Source organism: Lycium barbarum, chromosome 2 (genome assembly GCF_019175385.1).
Source record: "Lycium barbarum isolate Lr01 chromosome 2, ASM1917538v2, whole genome shotgun sequence".
Classification (NCBI taxonomy): Eukaryota; Viridiplantae; Streptophyta; class Magnoliopsida; order Solanales; family Solanaceae; genus Lycium; species Lycium barbarum.
This window is the reverse complement of record NC_083338.1, coordinates 129,229,908-129,249,928: the sequence shown is the minus strand read 5'-3', so window position 1 is coordinate 129,249,928 and position 20,021 is coordinate 129,229,908. Positions and strand designations below refer to the sequence as shown.

At 31.7% G+C, this 20,021-nt stretch overlaps 1 protein-coding gene and 1 long non-coding RNA gene across 2 annotated transcripts; both read right to left on the bottom strand.

Annotated features, from left to right (window-relative positions):
* Window positions 1-5,277: 5,277 nt before the first annotated feature.
* On the bottom strand, window positions 5,278-7,946 carry LOC132622226 (uncharacterized). The gene is made up of 3 exons (XR_009575848.1): window positions 7,766-7,946; window positions 6,686-6,736; window positions 5,278-5,572 (listed from the first exon to the last, which is right to left on the bottom strand). It is a non-coding gene; the product is annotated as an uncharacterized LOC132622226 (long non-coding RNA).
* Window positions 7,947-16,203: 8,257 nt separating this feature from the next.
* On the bottom strand, window positions 16,204-17,832 carry LOC132627198 (premnaspirodiene oxygenase-like). Its single transcript, XM_060342391.1, has 2 exons — window positions 16,775-17,832; window positions 16,204-16,628 (listed from the first exon to the last, which is right to left on the bottom strand). Exons 1-2 carry the CDS (start codon window positions 17,683-17,685, stop codon window positions 16,565-16,567), a joined length of 975 nt encoding a protein of 324 aa, XP_060198374.1. The 5' UTR covers window positions 17,686-17,832; the 3' UTR covers window positions 16,204-16,564.
* Between the last annotated feature and the right edge of the window lie 2,189 nt (window positions 17,833-20,021).

Here is a 20,021-nt window from a genome sequence, read left to right as displayed (position 1 = left end):
TCACGTCCCTATCTTCTCGTATTCACGTTTAGTGTTTTCTAATATAAATAACAATTGACATGTTGATGGTAGGTGAATACCAATTTACAGTAGTATTTTCATATTAAGGAGCTATTATGTCATCATGTGCCCAATTGCTTCCTGTAATGGATGCCTTTTCAAATGTGATGTTAAAATTAAATAAATGCAAGTCCTCCGGTACATTAACATGATCATGAGAAATGGAGTTTCAATATGAAAGTATTTACTGCTTTAATTTACATATACTTACATGTATTATACTTTCCAAACTCTTACATAACAAGCAATTATTATACTATTTTTATCATGTTTCATTTTTACCATCTGATGTTTGCTTGAAGTGGTTACAAATACTGACATTATGGAGATAGCTACATCCATTATCATTCCAGCAGAACAACTAGCAAGGTATTACCTACTTCTATTTATATTTATTTTTTCTTTCTCCAGTTTAAGCTCTATAATTGACCCTCAGTCCTTTCTTGATTGCAAATTTCTTCTAAATGGAAAAGGATTAGAGGGAAAATGTAATATCCACTTCTTGAACAAATTTATTAATGAAGAGTTTTAACAAAAGTTTGTTGTAAATTGAAGTATGATATCTATTTAAGAGAAAGAATAGTGTAAAAAGAGGGAGGCATTCTTCTTTTAATAGGTTATACGGCAAGTTTCATATAATTGGGTTCTAATGATTTCTTGAAAATGTCATCTGAATGAAAAAAAAAATTGAAAATTAATTTTTGTTAGAATTACTTTTTCCATATAAAATATACAAGCAAGTTTCCTATATGATATGTTTATCAAAAGTTTAAAATCTGTAGTTGACAAACATAACTATCGCTCAACTTTCACGTTACTAATTCTACTGATATTTCGTAAATAATATAACAATATCTTAATATATATACTATGAACTCTAATAAATTAAAATTATTTAGTAATTTTATTTTTTGAAAAACTAGCACAATATATATTAGTCATTGCTACAAAAGTTAATGCAATGTCAAAGGATTTTCGTATTATAATTGCTTAACTAAAGGGTTTTACCTTACCAACAGCTTCAGAAAAATCCAAGGACCGTTTCCTTTATTCGGTCAATTACTCCCCCTCCGTTTCATTTTGAATTTAATGTATATTTGATTTGGTGTTGTCTTGGAATGGGAATAGTTTTCTCTAATAATGGCGTAGGTAAATTGAGTTAATATCTTATGTTAGTTCGGAGTCCTTGTGTTGCATCTTTTAATTACCTATTTGTCCTCTGGCATCCTTTGTCAACGAGCAACTCTTCTTTAATTCATTTAAAAAAATATTGCTGTCTTTTTTCTTGACTATGTTAGTGATTCTAATGTTAAACTCAATTCAGGTGAATGAATAGCAATATAGGGAAGGAAGCACGGAAAGAAAGAAGAAAAAAAAAAAAAAGGGGGGGGGGGGGGGGAATTTAATTCTTCTTTATTTTTATATTTTAAATTTCGAATTAAGAGAAAGCTTCAAATTTTAATTCACTAATGATAGGGAAACTTCTTGATAGTTATATCACATACTATCAAATGTACAAAGTAAAAAACAATGTTTTCAAAGTTATTAACATATGCACGTAAAATGATTGATCTTTCTTGATTCTTTTCTTCCTTTAAAATGCTTTTTAAAGAAACATTAAACAATAATTTCACCTATATTAACATTTTAGAATAGATAAAAAAGAATACCCCATTTAAGAATTTTTGTTCTTACATAATAATTTACTATTTTAAAATTTAGTGACGGGTTTTATTACTGCGCGAAGCGCGATTAAGTTAACTAGTGATCAATAATTCCTACAAATAAGGTAAAAATAATGGAGAGAGGATATTTTCCATTAAGAAAAACTCATCTACTAATATATATATATATATATATACACACACACAGGGAGAGGGAGAAAAAAAAAATGTATATCTGACATATATAAAAAAATATAAAGATATTACATATATATATATATATATATATATATATATATATATATATATATATATATATATATATATATATATGCCTCACTCGTGACCACGTACAATCCAGATTGAGACAAGATTTACGGCTATAAGGTTAAAAGAAGAGATGTAGAAATTATAAGGGAGAGAAAGAGGTGGTTAATTCTTAAATTTATATTTAAGAGGGTAGAGAAAGAGGGAATTAATTATTAAATTATTGGAATTTTATTTATTTTAAAATATGTTATAAGTGTAATTAAAATTGCTACTTCCGAAAGATATTAACAGTTGCGTTGTTTGTATTATAACTTTATTAAACTTGAAGGATCGTGTAAAACTCTCTTTTATATATAATGATTTTGGGTTATCTTTTTTAAATTTCCTATAAATTTTTTGAATTTCTCAAGTGTGCCTCTGAGTTATGGTGGCATATTAACTCCTATGCCAGTGAAAGAGCAAAAATTTAACCTATTCTAAAATTTGGATGGGTCGTTGAATTGTTAATGGGTAATAATGGGTCTGTTATTCTAAAATTTGGATGGGTCGTTGAAGTGTGTTCGTATGGAGGAAAATGTTTTTCACGGAAAATGTTTTCCTGAAAAATGTGTTTTTGGAAAATAAGTGAATTTTCCTACTTATTTTCTCATGTTCGGTTGGGTAGTGGAAAATAAGTGAATTTCTTACTTATTTTATCATGTTTGTTGGTTGGTATTTCTGGAAAATCCAGGCCCCACCAACCCCACCCCAACATACCACACCAAGCCCCACACCCACCATCCACACCCAACCAAATTCCACCCCCACCCAACGTCTATGTCACGACCCAACCGGAGGGCCATGACGAGCATCCGGAGCTAACATACCGAGCACCGCAAAACATACATCTCATAGTCATACCTGAGTGGGCCATAGAGCTAACTCATAAACTATAAGGGACGCCAACTTTGGGTGCCGACAAGTAGGCACCTTAACTTGTCTCTACTTTGTCAGCTGAAAACTCCAACTTACAAAATGATGATCTAGCCACCTCCAAAATTTATGTGTCACGTCAACATTTGTGTTTACGTGTTCAACTTTATACAAGTTGAGGTTCCTACTTATGTACACCCAAAATTGGAGGACATACTTGTCAGCTAGGTCAAATTTGAGGGCCTGCTTAGGTATTTTACCTATAAACAAAACTAGGGCACAAGGCTAAATTATTACTCCCTATGTCTCAATTTATGTGACACACTTTCTTTTTTAGTCTGTCACAGAAAAAATGTAACTTTTTTTTTAATATTTAGAAGCAATTTAACTTTAAGAAATGATTTACATCCATACAAATATCTAAGACTTATTTTGAACTATAAATTTCAAAAGTTTTCCTCTCATTGTCAAACTTTTTGTGCCAAGTTAAATGTGCCACATAAATTAGGATGGAGGGAGTATACAAAAAGTTAAGGTAAAGGATAAAATATGAATATTAAATTTTTAAGCAAAGGCAAAATAAGAAAAGAAATAGGTAACAACGTGATCAGTGGCGGATGTAGCATGCATGATAGGTGGGGGATCAAGTGAACCCTCAACTTTTGATGCGGAGCATAAATTTATATGTAAAAATTTATTAAAATTACAATAAATAGTATATATGAACCCATAACTTTTAAAATATAACAAGTTCAAACTAAAAATCTTAAAATGTTAAACCCTTAAAGTTTAAATCCTGGATCCGCCTCTGAACATGATCACAGCGAATCGATTATTACGTAAAATGAGACTTTTCATCATTACATAACTGTGATTTTAACGATTCGATTGTTAAGTAACAATAAAAACAAATGTGATGTATAAAGTAACAATACAATAAAATAGGTAACAGCCATCCAACAAGTTGTTAAGAATTACATACAAACGATCTTGGAAAAGTTTAAAAGTTGGTCAAGTACTTTCTGGCGCATTAGGTAAACAACAATAGGGAGAGATTTCAACAAATAGGATGTTATGAGGCAACTGTTATATTTTGTCCCACTTTAGGAATTTTTTTATACTAATCATATATGCCCGTGCGATGAACAGACCGAACATGTTTATTCACTTTAATTAACTTGTCTTTAAGGTTTGTATTTTGTAAATAATTTTTAAAAATTTGTCATAATCATGACAATGAAAATTGTTCATCAATGTGAAAAAGAAAATTAGTAAGAAGGTGAGGGAAAATTAATATTTTGATTTTAGATTTTTTTTCTTTTAAATTGTTTAATATCTTATATGTATACTAACAAGTTGATATCCATCCCAATCAATTAACTGTTCAGATCCAAACATAAGAACCATTGTTGTATATATTGGTTTTTTTAAAAGCAAAACTAATAAAATATTTTTATTAAATTAATTAAAAAATATGAGGAAATAAATGTGTCGGATAATTAAAATTAAAGTGCATACGTCTACGGAATAAATATTAAGTATTATGACATATTAAAAATGTGATATATTCTATCGTAAATCACCAAATTTTAATTCCAAAATGAAAATATAAACTAATATATATTATAAATGTAAAGAAACAATAATCAGATAATGCAAAAGAGAGTAAGCTAAGTAAAGTATTGACAAAGAGTTTTCCTTCTTTCTTAATACTTTAAATGTGAAAAGAGGACGAATAATAGCAATACAAATTTGTACCAAAAGTTATATAAATTGCACACTTTAACCAACTACTTTTTTATCCACTTAGACATTTGTCATTGTCTCTCTCCAATAGACTATTTTCAAGAATATTGATTAGAAAGGATTAATTTTATTTTGATTTTATAAATGAACAAGTAATTTGGACACATACACATATTTATATTTTTCAAGAACGCGAAAAGTAAAAAATGAACAAGTAAAAGTGCATGGAGGAAATAAATGTGTCGGAGAATTAAAATTGAAATACATACGTCTATGGAATAAATATTAAGTACTATGACATATTAGAAATGTACAAGTTATATAGCTTATGGTACAAGCATTCATTGCGTGTACAATTTGTTAAGCTTTTGGTGCAAGTTTGGGCAGCTGTGTTCGTACCCTCAAGCCACTTATGAGCCGTGTTTGTCCCCCCCAAGCCGCTTATTAAATATTAAGTATTATGACACATGTCTACGTTAATATGGACGAAGGGAGTACTTCAGTTTTATTATGTCACACCCCAATTCCACTAGGGTGTGATGGGCACCCGGCCCCACATCCAGAGCCGAGCGAACCCACAGACTTTCGGGACACACAAAATCTTAGTAGACTTTTTAAATCAGATAAAAATAAAATATATAATAAACTCTCAAAATATGCTTGTTCGATGCTTTCCGAATCAAACAGAATCTATAATCATACAGAATTTAACACATAATACAGAATGACATATCGGCTGATGAAGCCGCATACACAACTGACATACTATACCCACGACACGACTCTGTCTGCAAAGCCTCTAACATCAATCCAGAAAAACATACGTATAAACTCTGACTCGGCAGCACTCCAGGAGCAAATGGAGCTTGCCAACTCTGCCGGAACATCCTCTATAATAACTTCATATCATCTGGGTGTACCTGCGTGGCATGAAACGCAGCCCCCGAAGAAAGGGGGTCAGTACGGAATGTGTACTGAGTATGTAAAGCATGAAGTATAATAAACAGAATCATAACCGGAACAGGAAGTACAGAAAATGAGTGCAATAATCAGAATATCAGAAATGCTTACTCATATAACATAGATAGTGCATGTCAAAACATATGCCATATCCGGCCCCATTATGGGACTCGGTGAACAGAACGTGGTCGCCACCCCGTCACTGGCGCCACAACACAGCATAACTCCAGAGTAGGGAATATCTCCGTAACATATCATAACATATCAGATGGCCATATCATATCAAACATCAGAATATGCACATATCATATCATATCATCGGATGTCAGAACATATGTACATGGCACAGCATAACTCCAGAACCCATGTACGTGTCATACCTGCCCCCTCACATCGAGGCACGGCGAACAATGCAGTGGAATACGCGTGATAACATATCCTGGCCCGGGCTCAGTGGAGGAAGCATTGAGGCATCCACGAATGGAGTAGTGAGAAACTAATGCAGTACAAAGTATAACACATTTACGGAGACTCAATAGAATAACTCAGATGACAAGTCATATAAAAGAAATTGAGCAGTAATCATAATGTATGCCTTTCGGGTGTCACAATGATTTATGTCAAAATAAGCTTTCTGAAATCGTTCCCATGTTTCAAAATACATTATGGGACTTAACAAAATAATTCAAACAACTGTCATATAGTAGTTAGAAGGGTAGCCAAGAGTTTCCTTTGGATTCTACTTCAAATAAGTCAAACGGAACAATAAGGAAAAAAATCCGGGAATAGTGGGCCCACCTCGGGTCAAATGAGGTGGCATACACAATTTACGTATGTTACATTTCATGACGTCACTTGTGAGAGTTTTAAGGTAGTCGGGTCCTATTTGTACAAGTTCTAGGTGTTTAGGCAATTTTTCCAACTATTCATAACATATTTAATTCAATTCTACTGAATGAAAAAAGGGCAAATTTAGGCGCGGATTCCTAAGAGTAGAGTCGCCCCCAAGGCTGGTATCCAAGCCTATCACATCTAAGACATGCCAAGAGAAGGAAAGGTAAAACTTTACATACCTTATTTGCCTTTTACGCTTATCCAAATTCGAATCCCATTTCCTCCAAAATCTACAATTGGTCACATTTACTAAATATAAATCATAAAACTTTAAGAATTCAATCTTAACCAATACTTGTCTACAAAAATTTGGGCAGCATCTCCCCTATACATACAACATCCCCGAGATTCTAACTCGGCCAAAATATCAACAACCATACCAACAACAATACCAATCGCATCAACAATCGCTACAAAACACATTCTAGCATAAATAGTCTTCTTTCCAACATAGTGCGACAACTTCCAATCTAACTTCGCACTTCCAAACTAATATCAATGTTTTCATATCCATTTACTAATCAAGATTATTCCAATACAATTCGGAAGCATTTCATATCATTCTACAAAATATTTACAAAATATACAAAAATTCCACCAAAATCATAATTCATCCAAAACTTCTAATTTTCGACATAAATATTCATAACACATTTTCATCTTCCAATTTCATTTACAATAATCATAATTTGCACCTTAACAATTTCATTTTAATAATTACATAAATCTACCATAAAATCACAAAACTTCTCATAACAACTTAACAACCAACCTTTCATGCTAATATGGACTTACATCCCTCCAAATTCACCAATCAACATAACAATAGACATTTAGAACTCCACTTCCATAATTACATAAAAACTACATTAAAATCACATAAGTTCCTATAACCATTTTCAACAATTTTTCCATACCAACTTGAACCATTTCCTTCTATTTCCATTACAAGGCTTCAACAATGCAATTAACATAAAAAATAAAATTGGTTCATCCTTCTACACACATATATACCCACGGCTATATATATTCATCATGCAACTTTCATATTTTCATGAATTCTTTTCCTTTCTACATTCCACAACACAACAACAATCAAAATACTAAATAAAATTAGCTCATCATACCCCACCAAAACAGCCCCCTATACGGCTACCACATCAACATCGACAAACGAATTTATATCGCTATTTTTTCCGTCCTAATCCGTTAAATCTTTAAATAAACTTGTTAACAATGAAAAGGAACCTTCATATTACCTTAAGTATGCAGCCACCACGTTATCACTCTCCTCCTTGGTTGATTTTTAGCTCAAATTGAAGACAACGCAGCGTACAACACTTTTCCCTTCATGGGCTTCGGGATTCGGGGCTCAGATTTCGATCAAAATTAGTTTTTTTTCTTCTCCAAACTCTTTTTCTCTCTCTCCCCAGAATTTTCTGGATGTTCCTGGTGTTAAAATGAGGAGGAAGGCCGAAATTGGCACTTATAAGGACATGGGTAATGGGCCTAACTCGGATTGGGCTCAGATTGGGCCTAGCCCACTGACTTTTCTGCCTTAAAACGTCCATATATCATTATTCCGACGTCACATGGGAACCCACGACTTATGGTTGGAAAGCTAATTCAATTATCTACAACTTTTAGTTCTTGGTATTTTTCCAAATTCCAAACTTATAATACCGTTTTTGCCCCTCAAAGTCAGGTCACCCGAAAACGTTTTCTTAAAAATATTCGTTTGGAGGCTTCCACTTTGATTTGGCCCAAGGGTCCTTCATGAGTTGTGTTTAACTTTACATATGTGATTCATATAACTTGTCATATGTTCCAAAAAAAAAAAAATTGACGTGTGGGCCCCACCTCAGCTTACAAATAATCCGACGTTCAAAAATACGGGATATAACATATTAATTCTTAAAGAACGTGAAAAGTCAAGTATAGTAACGTGGCCAAGTTATATGGGACGGAATTGGAGTACTTCATTTATTAATTCTTAAATAACGTGAAAAGTTAAAATGAACAAGTAAAAGTGCACGGAAGAAATAAATGTGTCGGAGAATTAAAATAGAAGTGCACACGTGTATATATGAGAAGAAAATAAATTTTCAGTACTATGACATGTATCCACGTGGGACTTATTAATTCTCAAAGAATGTGAAAAGTCAAAAGTGAAAGAATGTGAAAAGTCAAAAGTGAACATATTAAAGTGCATGGAGGAAATAAATTTGTGTAGGAGAATTAAAATGAAACTGCATATGTCTTACATGCGAAGAAAATAAATATTAAGCTAGAACACGAAAAGTCAAAAGTGAACAAGTAATAGTATACGGAGAAAATAAATATGTCGGAGAATTAAATTTAAGTGCATACGTCTATACATGAGAAGGGAATAAATATTAAGTACTATGACACATGTCTACATGAGATATAAAAATAGTTGGATAAAGTATATAAATTATATAGCTCATGGTACAAGAATTTAATGTGAGTACAATTCGTGAAGCTGTTGGTACAAGCTTGGGGAGCCGTGTCCCCCCCCCCCCCCCCCCCCCCAACCAAGCTGCTTATTATATATAGAAAAATAATATAGATAGAAATATAAAAAGTCAAAAGTGAACAAGTAAAAGTGCATGGAGGAAATAAATTTGTATAGGAGAATTACAATTGAACTGCATATCTCTATACATGAGAAGAGAATAAATATTCAGCTAGAACATGAAAAGTTAAAAGTGAACAAGTAAAAGTGCAAGGAGGAAATAAATATGTCAAGAATGTAAAAAGTTAAAAGTGCATGGAGGAAATAAATTTATGTAGGAGAATTAAAATTGAACTGCATATGTCTATACATGAGGAAAGAATAAATATTCAGCTAAAACATGAAAAGTTAAAAGTGAACAAGTAAAAGTGCACGGATGAAATAAATATAACGGAGAATTAAATTTAAAGTGCATACGTCTATACATGAGAAAGGAATAAATATTAAGCATTATGACATATGTGTACGTGAGATATAAAATAATTGAATAAAGTGTACAAGTTATATAGCTTTTGATACTTTTTCTATAAGAATGTAAAAAGTCAAAAGTGAACAAGTAAAAGTGCATGGAGGAAATAAATTTGTGTAGGAGAATTAAAATTGAACTGCATATGTCTATACATGAGAGAGAACAAATATTCAGTTAGAACACGAAAAGTCAAAAGTGAAAAAATAAAAGTGCACGGAGGAAATAAATATGTTGGAGAATTGAATTTGAAGTGGATATGTCTATACATGAGAAGGGTATAAATATTAAGTATTATGACATATGTCTATGTGGGATATAAAAATAATTGAATAAAATGTACAAGTTGTATTTGGTACAAATATTCACTGTGGGTACAATTTGAAAAGCTGTGGCACTTATTATATATAGAAAAGAATAGCCTTGTGATATTTTGCACGATTAAATATTTATCATACGTCGCTTGATTTCGCCTAAAGAATAGACCAGGTTACTCTGTTTGTTTCAAGTTATGTTTGCGGAGTAATAAAGAACAGAAATGTAAGGACACATTCTTTTTACATGGAAACTACCGGGCTCACAAGGGTAAAAAAATCACAGCCTACACCTTTGCAGGATTTGTCCCAAACTCCACTACAACTGTGAGCCTCAGTAAATTCAGATTACAAACTCTACAATTTAGGAACTAACTCTAATTCCTATCTCAATAATCTCCCTAGACTATTGAACCCTCTTCAAGTTGCACTTAACTTGAAGCTGAATTTTTACAAGTTTTTATACCTATTACCAATGCTTCTAAGAAAGCTGAAAAGGTACAACTCGATAAACAATCCTAATACAAAATTCTAGACTTGAAGATTGTAATTACTCAATGAATCGGGCTCTTCAATCTTGTCCGTCGTATCAGGTCACACTTTAGGAATCAGAACTCACAAATATTGCTTTTAGTCTATTTCCTGGAATTCTTCTTCTCTTTTTTTGCATGTACGTAACTTTCTCCCAAAGAGGACTTGCATATATATAGCCTTGGATGAGTAGTAATTCGGCTGAACACAAACACCTACTTGATAAGGCCCAAGAGGAGAGATAGTGTTTGAGTTGACTTCAACCTCTTGCGTGTCATACAACTTCATATATGCACTTTAAGAGTCTGAAGTTTATCTTAGATAATTCTTCCAAAGACTCCTATATCTTTTCCGCCAAGTCCTTATCTCAGAATATTTTAATTCAAGAGTTCTACCCATAGCAGGATTCTGAGATGGAGCATGTTCATGGACCTGGTTCATTCATTTTGTCTCGCATCTAAATTCTGAGATAACATGTTCATAGACCTGGTTCATTCACTTTGTCAATCATCAAAACATACAAATGCCAACACCTTGGCAACGCACAATGGAGAGAATGTAAAAATACGCTTGTTCAAATATTCACAAGTTTTATCAGAGAACTTATTAGTGCAATTGGATTGGTAAGTAGTTTATTTGCATGGATAAATATTATGCTAAGTGTTACACCCTATTTTTACCAAGCCGTCACTTAGCATTTAAGGTATACTAGGGTACCTATAAATTATTAATATATGCAGCTAATGGTCTGCGAAAATAAGTGATATTTTTGGTAAGGGTTTAAATTATTCTGAAGGAAAGGTGTTAGACATCCTTCAGAATCCGCAATATGTGGTTCCCAACTGGACCTGATTTAGTTACACGAGGAATGTACAAAAAAACGTTTGACCATTAATTACAAAGAATACTAGAGAATATCAGTAAAAGAACAATTAACATGAATATTTTTATGCAGTAAAAATGTGAAGATTTGTACATATATATAAATAAAAATAGACGTCATAAAATAAAAATGAAAATAAGAATAAAAATGTAGAAAATTATATGCTTGTGAACTAGTGTGTAAAGGATACACATTAATTACTAAAATTCAAAGAGACCCAATTCTTAAAGAGACAAAAGAATTTTACTTTATGATTAACAAAGTATGCAGAGAAACAGCTTGGTTAAAATGAAAAAAAGAAGAAGGTATAATTAACAAAAGTATGAACTAAAGGATCAATTTTTTAAAACAATTATTTTCCAATGAATAGTAACTTTTGTTTAAAAGAATTCTTTTGATGAATATGAAAGTATTTTTGGAGATGGGTGAATGAACATAATGGTTTTGTTTTTGAATGAAAGAACGAGATCAAAGAATGTATATGGTATCTAATTGATCAAAAAATATCTATAACTTAAAATGTATAACAGCGAGTAAATGTACGAAGAGTATAACCTACGCATGAAATTTATTACGTTCAATTATATTCAACTTAAAGTGAGTTTACTTATTTAATTGGCTAGCATTTTACACCTAATTAACTAACTAATTATGAGATCACATTCTAAAGTTTAAATATCGAGGTAAACTATCCTAATTATTTACTAAAGTGTGCTAAGTAATTAAATCAAAACTCTAGCTAAACGTGGCAACTATAAAAATATCACCGACGACAAGTGAATAAATAATATCCACCCGACACCCCAAAAGTAAATTTTTTTACTATGTTTTGGGCTTTATAAATTTTAAGAATGTAAAAGTGAATATAAACAGAGAATCCGAGAAGCCATTTGAACTTCTTTCAAGCGTCATTTTCGGAAAGTAACTTCAGATACCTGCATTAGACTTAGTAAAAATATTAATAATGGATAAATATTTATCAAAATGAAGTAAGAAAATTATAATATATATATCAACGGAAATTTCTTCATCGGCCAAAACAGAGAATTTTATTCAATATCAATTATACAACAACCAAAAAAAAAAAAAAAAAGCAAAGTAAAACCAAAGCCTAAAAAAAAAGATACGAAAAATGATGAGACAATGGTGATGATAGCGAGATAGCGGTGTAACAGTATGTTCAGATAAATCACCGCAAAGATCCCACTGGTGACCAGCCACTGGTGAAGTACCCCAGCTAAGCCTATCAATACAATAAGTTGTATGTACATAATATGTGATATAAAAAATATGTATATGGTATATAGATGCATGTAAGTGCGAAGTAGGTAAAAAAATTATAAATAATGTGTGATGTAAAATGCAGAAAATAATTTTGTAGAAAAAACAATTAACAAAACGTATGGAAGTAAGAATGTGGAGACAAAAAAAAAGTTGTACAGAAATTGGTAGTGTATGGAAAGTGTTGTTAGGCAAAGAACTAAAAAATGAAAGCCTCCTTTAGAGCAAAAATGAGTGGATCGGAAGTGATGATCAAATGAAGAGGAGAAAGTATTTTTCCCCGAAATGAAAGAGATGAGGGAGTTTTTTTAACCATTGTTTTAAAAGACAGTGTCAGGACTCGTCTCGGGGCTCGTCTCGGGGCAGGACAGTGGCAAAACGCCCTGGACTAACGTGCGGGGCTTAGTTCCTATGAGGCTTACGCCCTAAGCGCCCAACCGTACGCCCTAAACACGCCTAACGCCCAACGTCCAGGGCTCGCCTAACAGTTCTTACACAAATTATATTTTAAATTCCTTAATTAAAATCATTCACCCTCATAATTGTTTAACAAAATAATGATACTTAATAGTTTTTCATCTATAGAAATAGAAGATTGGGTGTAACTCATATAACAAGTCGCAGTATTGGATATTTACTATTTGAGAACGTCGTGAGGGTGAATATCACTTAATTTAAAAAAAAAAACACATAGCGGAATTGTACATTTTCACTTGTCATTGGTCATAAGTCCTATGTATCAGAATTATCATATAATTTTATTTTTTATTCATGAAGAAGTTATGTTTTAATTGTAATATTGATAAATTTTATTGATTATTTGCTTATAAGAAGATAAAATGAATAGTATGATAGTAATAGTGTTTTAAGAAACTGTGTTTTTTTCCGTGTTTGAAAGTTAAAATGTTAGAATTGTTTGCATTTCATAATAGCTTTTATTTCATTGTATTGTTTATACTTGTAAAATTATGTTATATATAATTACAAGTTATAAGCGGTGTATAATTGATTGCTTTGATCATTTTTTTGTGAGGATCAAGCGCGCGCGCGCTCACACACACACACACACACACACACACACACATATATATATATATATATATATATATATATATATATATCATTTATTTACAGTTTTTTTTTTTTTTATGTAATTTTACTTATTTAAAAATATTTATTGTAATTATATTATTTTAAGAATACTAAAAATTAAATATCCATGGGGCTTACGCCCCGTGTCTCGAGGCTTACGTCTCGTCGAGGCGTATGTAAAACGCCCCGCCTTACGCTCCGCCTTTTAAAACACTGTTTTTAACATTGAAAACGTGATGGGGGTGGTAAGGGTACGTCAAAAAAAGGGTGAGTTAGAAAGAGTTGAAGAAAAAAAGGAAATGAGGGGAGAAGTTTTGGGAGTGGAACCGATGATGAGGGAAATTAATAAGAGAGGAGAGAGAGTTTGAGGGGGAAAGAACTGGAGAAAAAGTCGAAAAAGGGGAGGAAAGGGTGGAGAAAAAAAATACAAGATGTAGAAAATGAGGAAGAGAGAGAGTTTAAATTTGAGTGTAGAAAATTAAAGATTGTGTCGTTGAAAAATGGAGGCAATGAGTGAATTTAGGGGAAAAGGTGAAAAGTAAAAAGATGAAAATATGTGGGGGCCGTAGAGAAAAGAGAGGCTAAAGAAAGAGTCTGATTTCTTCTAATTGTGATGATGTGTGTAAAATAAAATAAAAAAAGCTAAAAGTGGCTTTTCATAGGCCTAGAATAAAGTAAACATGTTTTTTTTTATTTTAGTGAGTAAAAGTAAAAATGTGATTTGATCACAAGTAATTTGCCGAAGGTGAATTTTAAATATCTCTGAATTAACTGTGCTTGCAATAAACTCTTCTGGCTTTTCAATATTGACGGACTGTATTAAAATATAACTAATATACATATAAAAATGCGAATATTAATATACAATTTTAAAAAATGTAAATAAAAATGTGATTGATACTATAAAAAAATGTAATGTGCTGTAAAGAAATAAAAATAGTTATTTACTGAGATATAATTGTACTGTTGTGCTGTATCTCTATAGATGACTCTGAAAAAATAATGATTATTTAAATTAATTCAAACTACAATAAATTGATAAAAATCCTAATCTTTTCATAAATAAGGATAAGTATCAATAAATCGTATTAAAATTTGAAAATATGTAAAAAGTTGCATTTTGTGCTATTTTGTGCTGAGACGTTAATTTCAAGTAGGATGAGCCAAAATTAGGTGTCTAAGACATAGTTCATAAGTCCAACATAACTAGTTTGTTGAGGCACATAAAGTGTTTAAAGAAGCAACAAATAGTAATGAAACTTCAAGGAAGTTCAATCCGTGAAATCAATAGTTGATTGTGAAAATTTATCTACTCGTAAGCAGATGGAAATGAGAAGGAGATCACATAACCACATCATTGGTTAAGATGAATTTTTAATATGAATGGCACAAAATCCCTAATAGTGTAGATATGTTTTTTATTTAGTTGACAAGTCGGTCATTATATTAATGCAACAGATATTAATGTAAAAAGGATCACACGAAGTTGTTGTATAAACTTATTATTCATCACTAGCTGACAACACATGTAGCTTGTAACACTAAGGGCCTGTTTGGAAAGCCACCCAGGTAATTGGAATTGGGTGTAATTGGGTGTAATTACACAGTTTGGTCTGTTTGTTTGACCAGGTAATTACACAGTTAGGTGGGAATTGGGTGTAATTGACAGGGTGTAATTACACTCTCCAATTCTCAAGGGGGGGCTGAGAATTGGGTGTAATTACACCCTGTAATTACAGGGTTACTTTTTAGTTTGTTTATTTTTTTACTTTAATTCATTTTTATTTTTAATTTATTTTATTTCTATTATTTTAATTTTTTTGATTTTAAATATTTTTTTATTTCTATTTTTTAATTTCTTTTTTATTTTTACTTTTTTATTATTTTTATTTTTTAAAATGTATTTTTCTTTTTATATTATTTATTTTTCATTTTCTTTCTTTTCATTCCCAACCTTTACTTCTTGTGATTCCATGTAATTGCTCGTATTTTTTATTTTATTTTATTCATTTAGCATAACCGTGTTATTATTCTAATATTTGAAACTACACCTCTTAATATTGGAAAGAATGAGTTATTAACAAACTTGACATATAACAGGTGACGTTATTAAAGTATAATTTCATTGTGAATGGGGTTATAGACTTATATTTTTCCTTTCTTTTGAATTATTTACTTAAGCTACATTGTAACTTACTTATGTAATGTTGGAATTTGACATAAGAGTATTATGTTGAACTTTTTCTTTTGGATTTTGAATTTAGATTATATTTTCAATTTTAAGTTATTTGCTTTCACATTGCATGTTGTTTATTTTTCACTTACATTTGATGGATTTTTTGTGTCAAACATCTGAATGATGTTATGGCATTATTTTTATTAATATTAATTTTTTGTCAAACATCCAATCCATGACGTTCTCACAAAAAAAGTCTTCTTTTAAGTTTTATAATTAAATATTAATTTGAAAAATATATATCAATTATTTTTGTTACAATATTAGTTACAAATATATGATTATTAATTAATATATTTTCAAGAAACAATGTGTTATTAAATAACTAATTTAATATTATTTATAAAGGCAATATTTTTTAAAATATTAATTTTAAATTTTTTATAATTAAATTTTATTTTTAAATTAAACTGACTGTGTAATTACACTTGTGCAACCAAACAACACGCTTGTAATTACACTGTAATTACGTTATGACAAACAAACAGGTCGTTGTAATTACACTACTGTGTAATTACTAGGCTGTGTAATTACTACCCTAGTAATTACACTAATTCCAATTACCAGGTGGCTTTCCGGAGGATGTAGCCTTAATGATTCTTTAATTACTAATTTTAGATACTTCAACTCTTCCAAATCAGTATCCTCAAATGTTTTCTTTCCCTTTAAGACTTCTCTAACTTCAAGTTGTGCTTTAGCCATGACACTTGGATTTCTTATCAATTCTGCCATTGTCCAAATAATTGTTGAAGATGATGTTTCAGCTCCTGCGATGAACAAGTCCTGCATGCAATTAAAATCATCAAAATTCTAAACCCAATTTCTAATATTTCAAGGTCATACTCTAGCATAAAACATAACTTCAAAAATTCGTATGCAAAAAGAAAAAAGAATAAGAGAATGAGAATATCAAATGGAACTACACTTACAAAAATAACTGCTTTGATATTCTTATTTGTGATTGGGTTCCTCCTTCTCCACTTTCCATGACTCTTAGTAAAACATCAATCAAATCTTCACCTCCAGACTCACTATTACCCTTTTTACCATTTGCTTGATTTTCCTTATGTTCATTAATGATATTCTCCAAAAGTACATCCACCTTTGCGTGAGCCTTCATCAATTTGGACTTCAATCCATTGAAATTATGAAGCCACTTTCGCGAAGGGAACATATCAGCCAATTCAAATCCTATGTAAAATGACATTACGTCCTTCACTAACATTATCAACTTATCTTGATCATGGACCACTTTTCCGCAAACAGACCTACAAGTTACACAACTTGTAAACCACTTAAATTTGCCTGATAGGTTGATCAAGTCACCAGGCATGGTATTAATCGATGAAATAACACTTGACATCTCAGCTTGTCGAATTGAGCTAAATGATTTGACCATCTTCGAGCTAAGAAGTTCCGAGGTGCACACTTTGCGCATATTTCTCCAGTAATCGCCGTATGGACAAGTTCCTATGTCTGTGTGATTATAGAAAACAATATCTCCATGCATAAGTGCAGGCCTACTTGCAAACTGGAGATCTTGAGTTTTCAAAATTTCTTTCGCCATTTCAGGTGAAGATACAATAACAGTTGATATTTCTCCAAGACGTAAGTGGATGATGGGTCCATATTTCTGTGATAGACTTCTTAGAGTATGATGCGGTCGGCAACCATTCATTAATTGGTGCAAATTCCCAATAAAAGGTAGCCCCCATGGCCCTGGAGGCAATCTTTTTTTAAGGGTTGTTTTTGAGTCCTTCCATATCTGAAATAGAAGGAAGATGAAGGAAATAAATAGCGAGAGTGGAATAAAGATGAAGGACAAGTTTTGAGTCTCCATTTCAGAAAGGTAAGCAATTGCATAATGTATGATATTATGGTGTGGAGTTACATGCTTAGCTTCGTGTTTATATAATATGGGAATCTTTGAAAAGTAAAACTACAGGAGTAATCCTTTCCTTTTCGGAAACTGAAGTGATAAGAAAACATACAACATTTACTTCTCCATAGTAGTAGGCTGACTCAATCCAAGGGTTCTATTAATGACAAATTTTGATGTAGGCCAGCAGGCGAGAGATAGACCATTAGATCAGGGACGGCTGGTCTAAAGCCAAACTTCAATGAGGGGTCTTAACTTTTATTTGTATTAGTAAACATTACTTACTGATTTAGGGGCCTTCTTTTTCGTCAATTAGTTAACTAATTTCTTTTACTAGAACAATAATTTTTCAAAATAAATAAATATATATAACCTATATTTATGAAAAGTGGGGCTCTCAAAAATGAGGGGCCTAAAGCCTTTGCTTTAGTGACTTCACCCAAAAGTCACCCCTGCATTAGATGATCGATATTCTCAAAATTGGTGTGCCATGAATTTTCTACCAACATTTTGATTTTTCTTTTGTGAGTTTTGTTTTTCGGTGACCCATTTGTAGCTTTGTTGAAAAGATAAATTATATTCATATATTTTCTTTCTTGGGTTGGTGTTTTACTCACAGTCTCACACCTTCAGCAAAGTGTTTTTTCTCATAAGAGGGTCTATGATACTTACATCACCTGTGAACCTTTTTTCCTAAATCCCATTTTATGGACTTTGAATTGGATTTCGCAACCTTGTCATCATTAATACTTTTCTTTTCTACTATATAGAAATGTGGGGAAAAGATTCATCGCAACCGGTCATCATTAATATTTTTCTAATATTATTATATTGTATTAAAAGTGAGAAGCTCTATAGTTAAAAATTGATTTACGAAAATACCCTTCAAATGTTGAACAACTAAATTACCCCTTAACTAAAATTAAATTACTTCAATGTTTACGTCAGTAAAGTTTCTACAACTTTTTGGCTGAATTCTAGATAATTATGAACATTAAAAGTGAGTGTATTATTTAATGAAATCCTATTATATACTGAATAATACCTAAAATATATTGTAACTTGGAAAGAATGCTTCAGCTCCTACATTAAAGTTTGACTATACATAATTGAATTTGAAACATTATCTGGGTGAATGGGATTTAACGAAATCCATATAAATTCTGAGTAACTGCTTTACTAATTAACAGTTACTAGGAAATAAGAATTATATAGCACCTTATGGTTTTTTACTTCCTCCGTTACAGAACTTTTTAGTTTTCTTCAGTTAACAAATTGAATTAATGATGAAACATTTTAGCTGACATGTTAAATTCTGCACATTAATTAATCATCATTATATAAAACGGACATCAAGAATATGCCTACCCCTCACCATTTGATGGAATTAAACTACAGAGCATATACAACAGCAGTTATGCAAACTTATTAGGTATGTAAAAGTTTTTCCTTCTGCCTTCTTTACGTTTTGTTTTTCATATGAGAAGCATGTTCACATCCAATGTTTTAAGAGACGGGGCGCAAGGCGAGGCGTTTTACGCAGCATGGGGCGAGGCATAAGCCCCGAGACACGGGGCGTAAGTCCCATGGATCTACAGAACGTATGTCTCATGTATCTTCAATTTTGTAATTTTATTACTAAAAAATAAGCAAAAGTAAAGTTTTCATTAAAATTTTGCAAATAAATTCAAATAAATCACCAATAATATAAAAAGAATTGTTATAAATACAATTTGATAAAGGTAACAACACAAAAAATGATAACAACCTAGATAATCTTAAAAATGAAATCTTCATATCTCCAGATCTATTAGTCCTTCCCAACCTCAACTAATATTTGCAATGACTTTTATTAATATATCCAAGGACGGAGAAGAGCAAAAAGTGTAAGAGCAATGACAAGGTGGATAAAGTTGCTTCAGGAGCATAGTACCATGAAATCTCTATCATATCAATTTTAGGCATAATCATCTAAAAAAACTATTTATGGTAGTGTTATTTTCTATGAGAGTTGCTTTATTTATTTATATATTTTAGGAAAAATCACTACAACATGATAACATAAAGTATAAATATCATTATACCAATAATAAAAATCAGATTTACGCTCGGGGCGTACGCCTTGACGCCCGAGACTTATGCTTCTGCGCTCGGGTCTTACGCCCCAAATTCTAGGGCGTACGCCTTATAGATCTACGCCTTTCATTTGCGCCTCGGAGCTTTTTTGGTACGTTCCGCCCGGGGCTCTCCTCGAAAACGCCTCTGAAAACATTGATCACAACTAGGCTTTTTGGTTG

Coding starts and splice junctions, on each gene's coding strand:
- LOC132627198 (XM_060342391.1), bottom strand. CDS start 17,685: ATGGAGACTCAAAACTTGTCCTTCATCTTTATTCCACTCTCGCTATTT. Junction 16,629..16,774: donor ATATCAAAGCAGTTATTTTT/GTAAGTGTAGTT, acceptor AATTGCATGCAG/GACTTGTTCATCGCAGGAGC.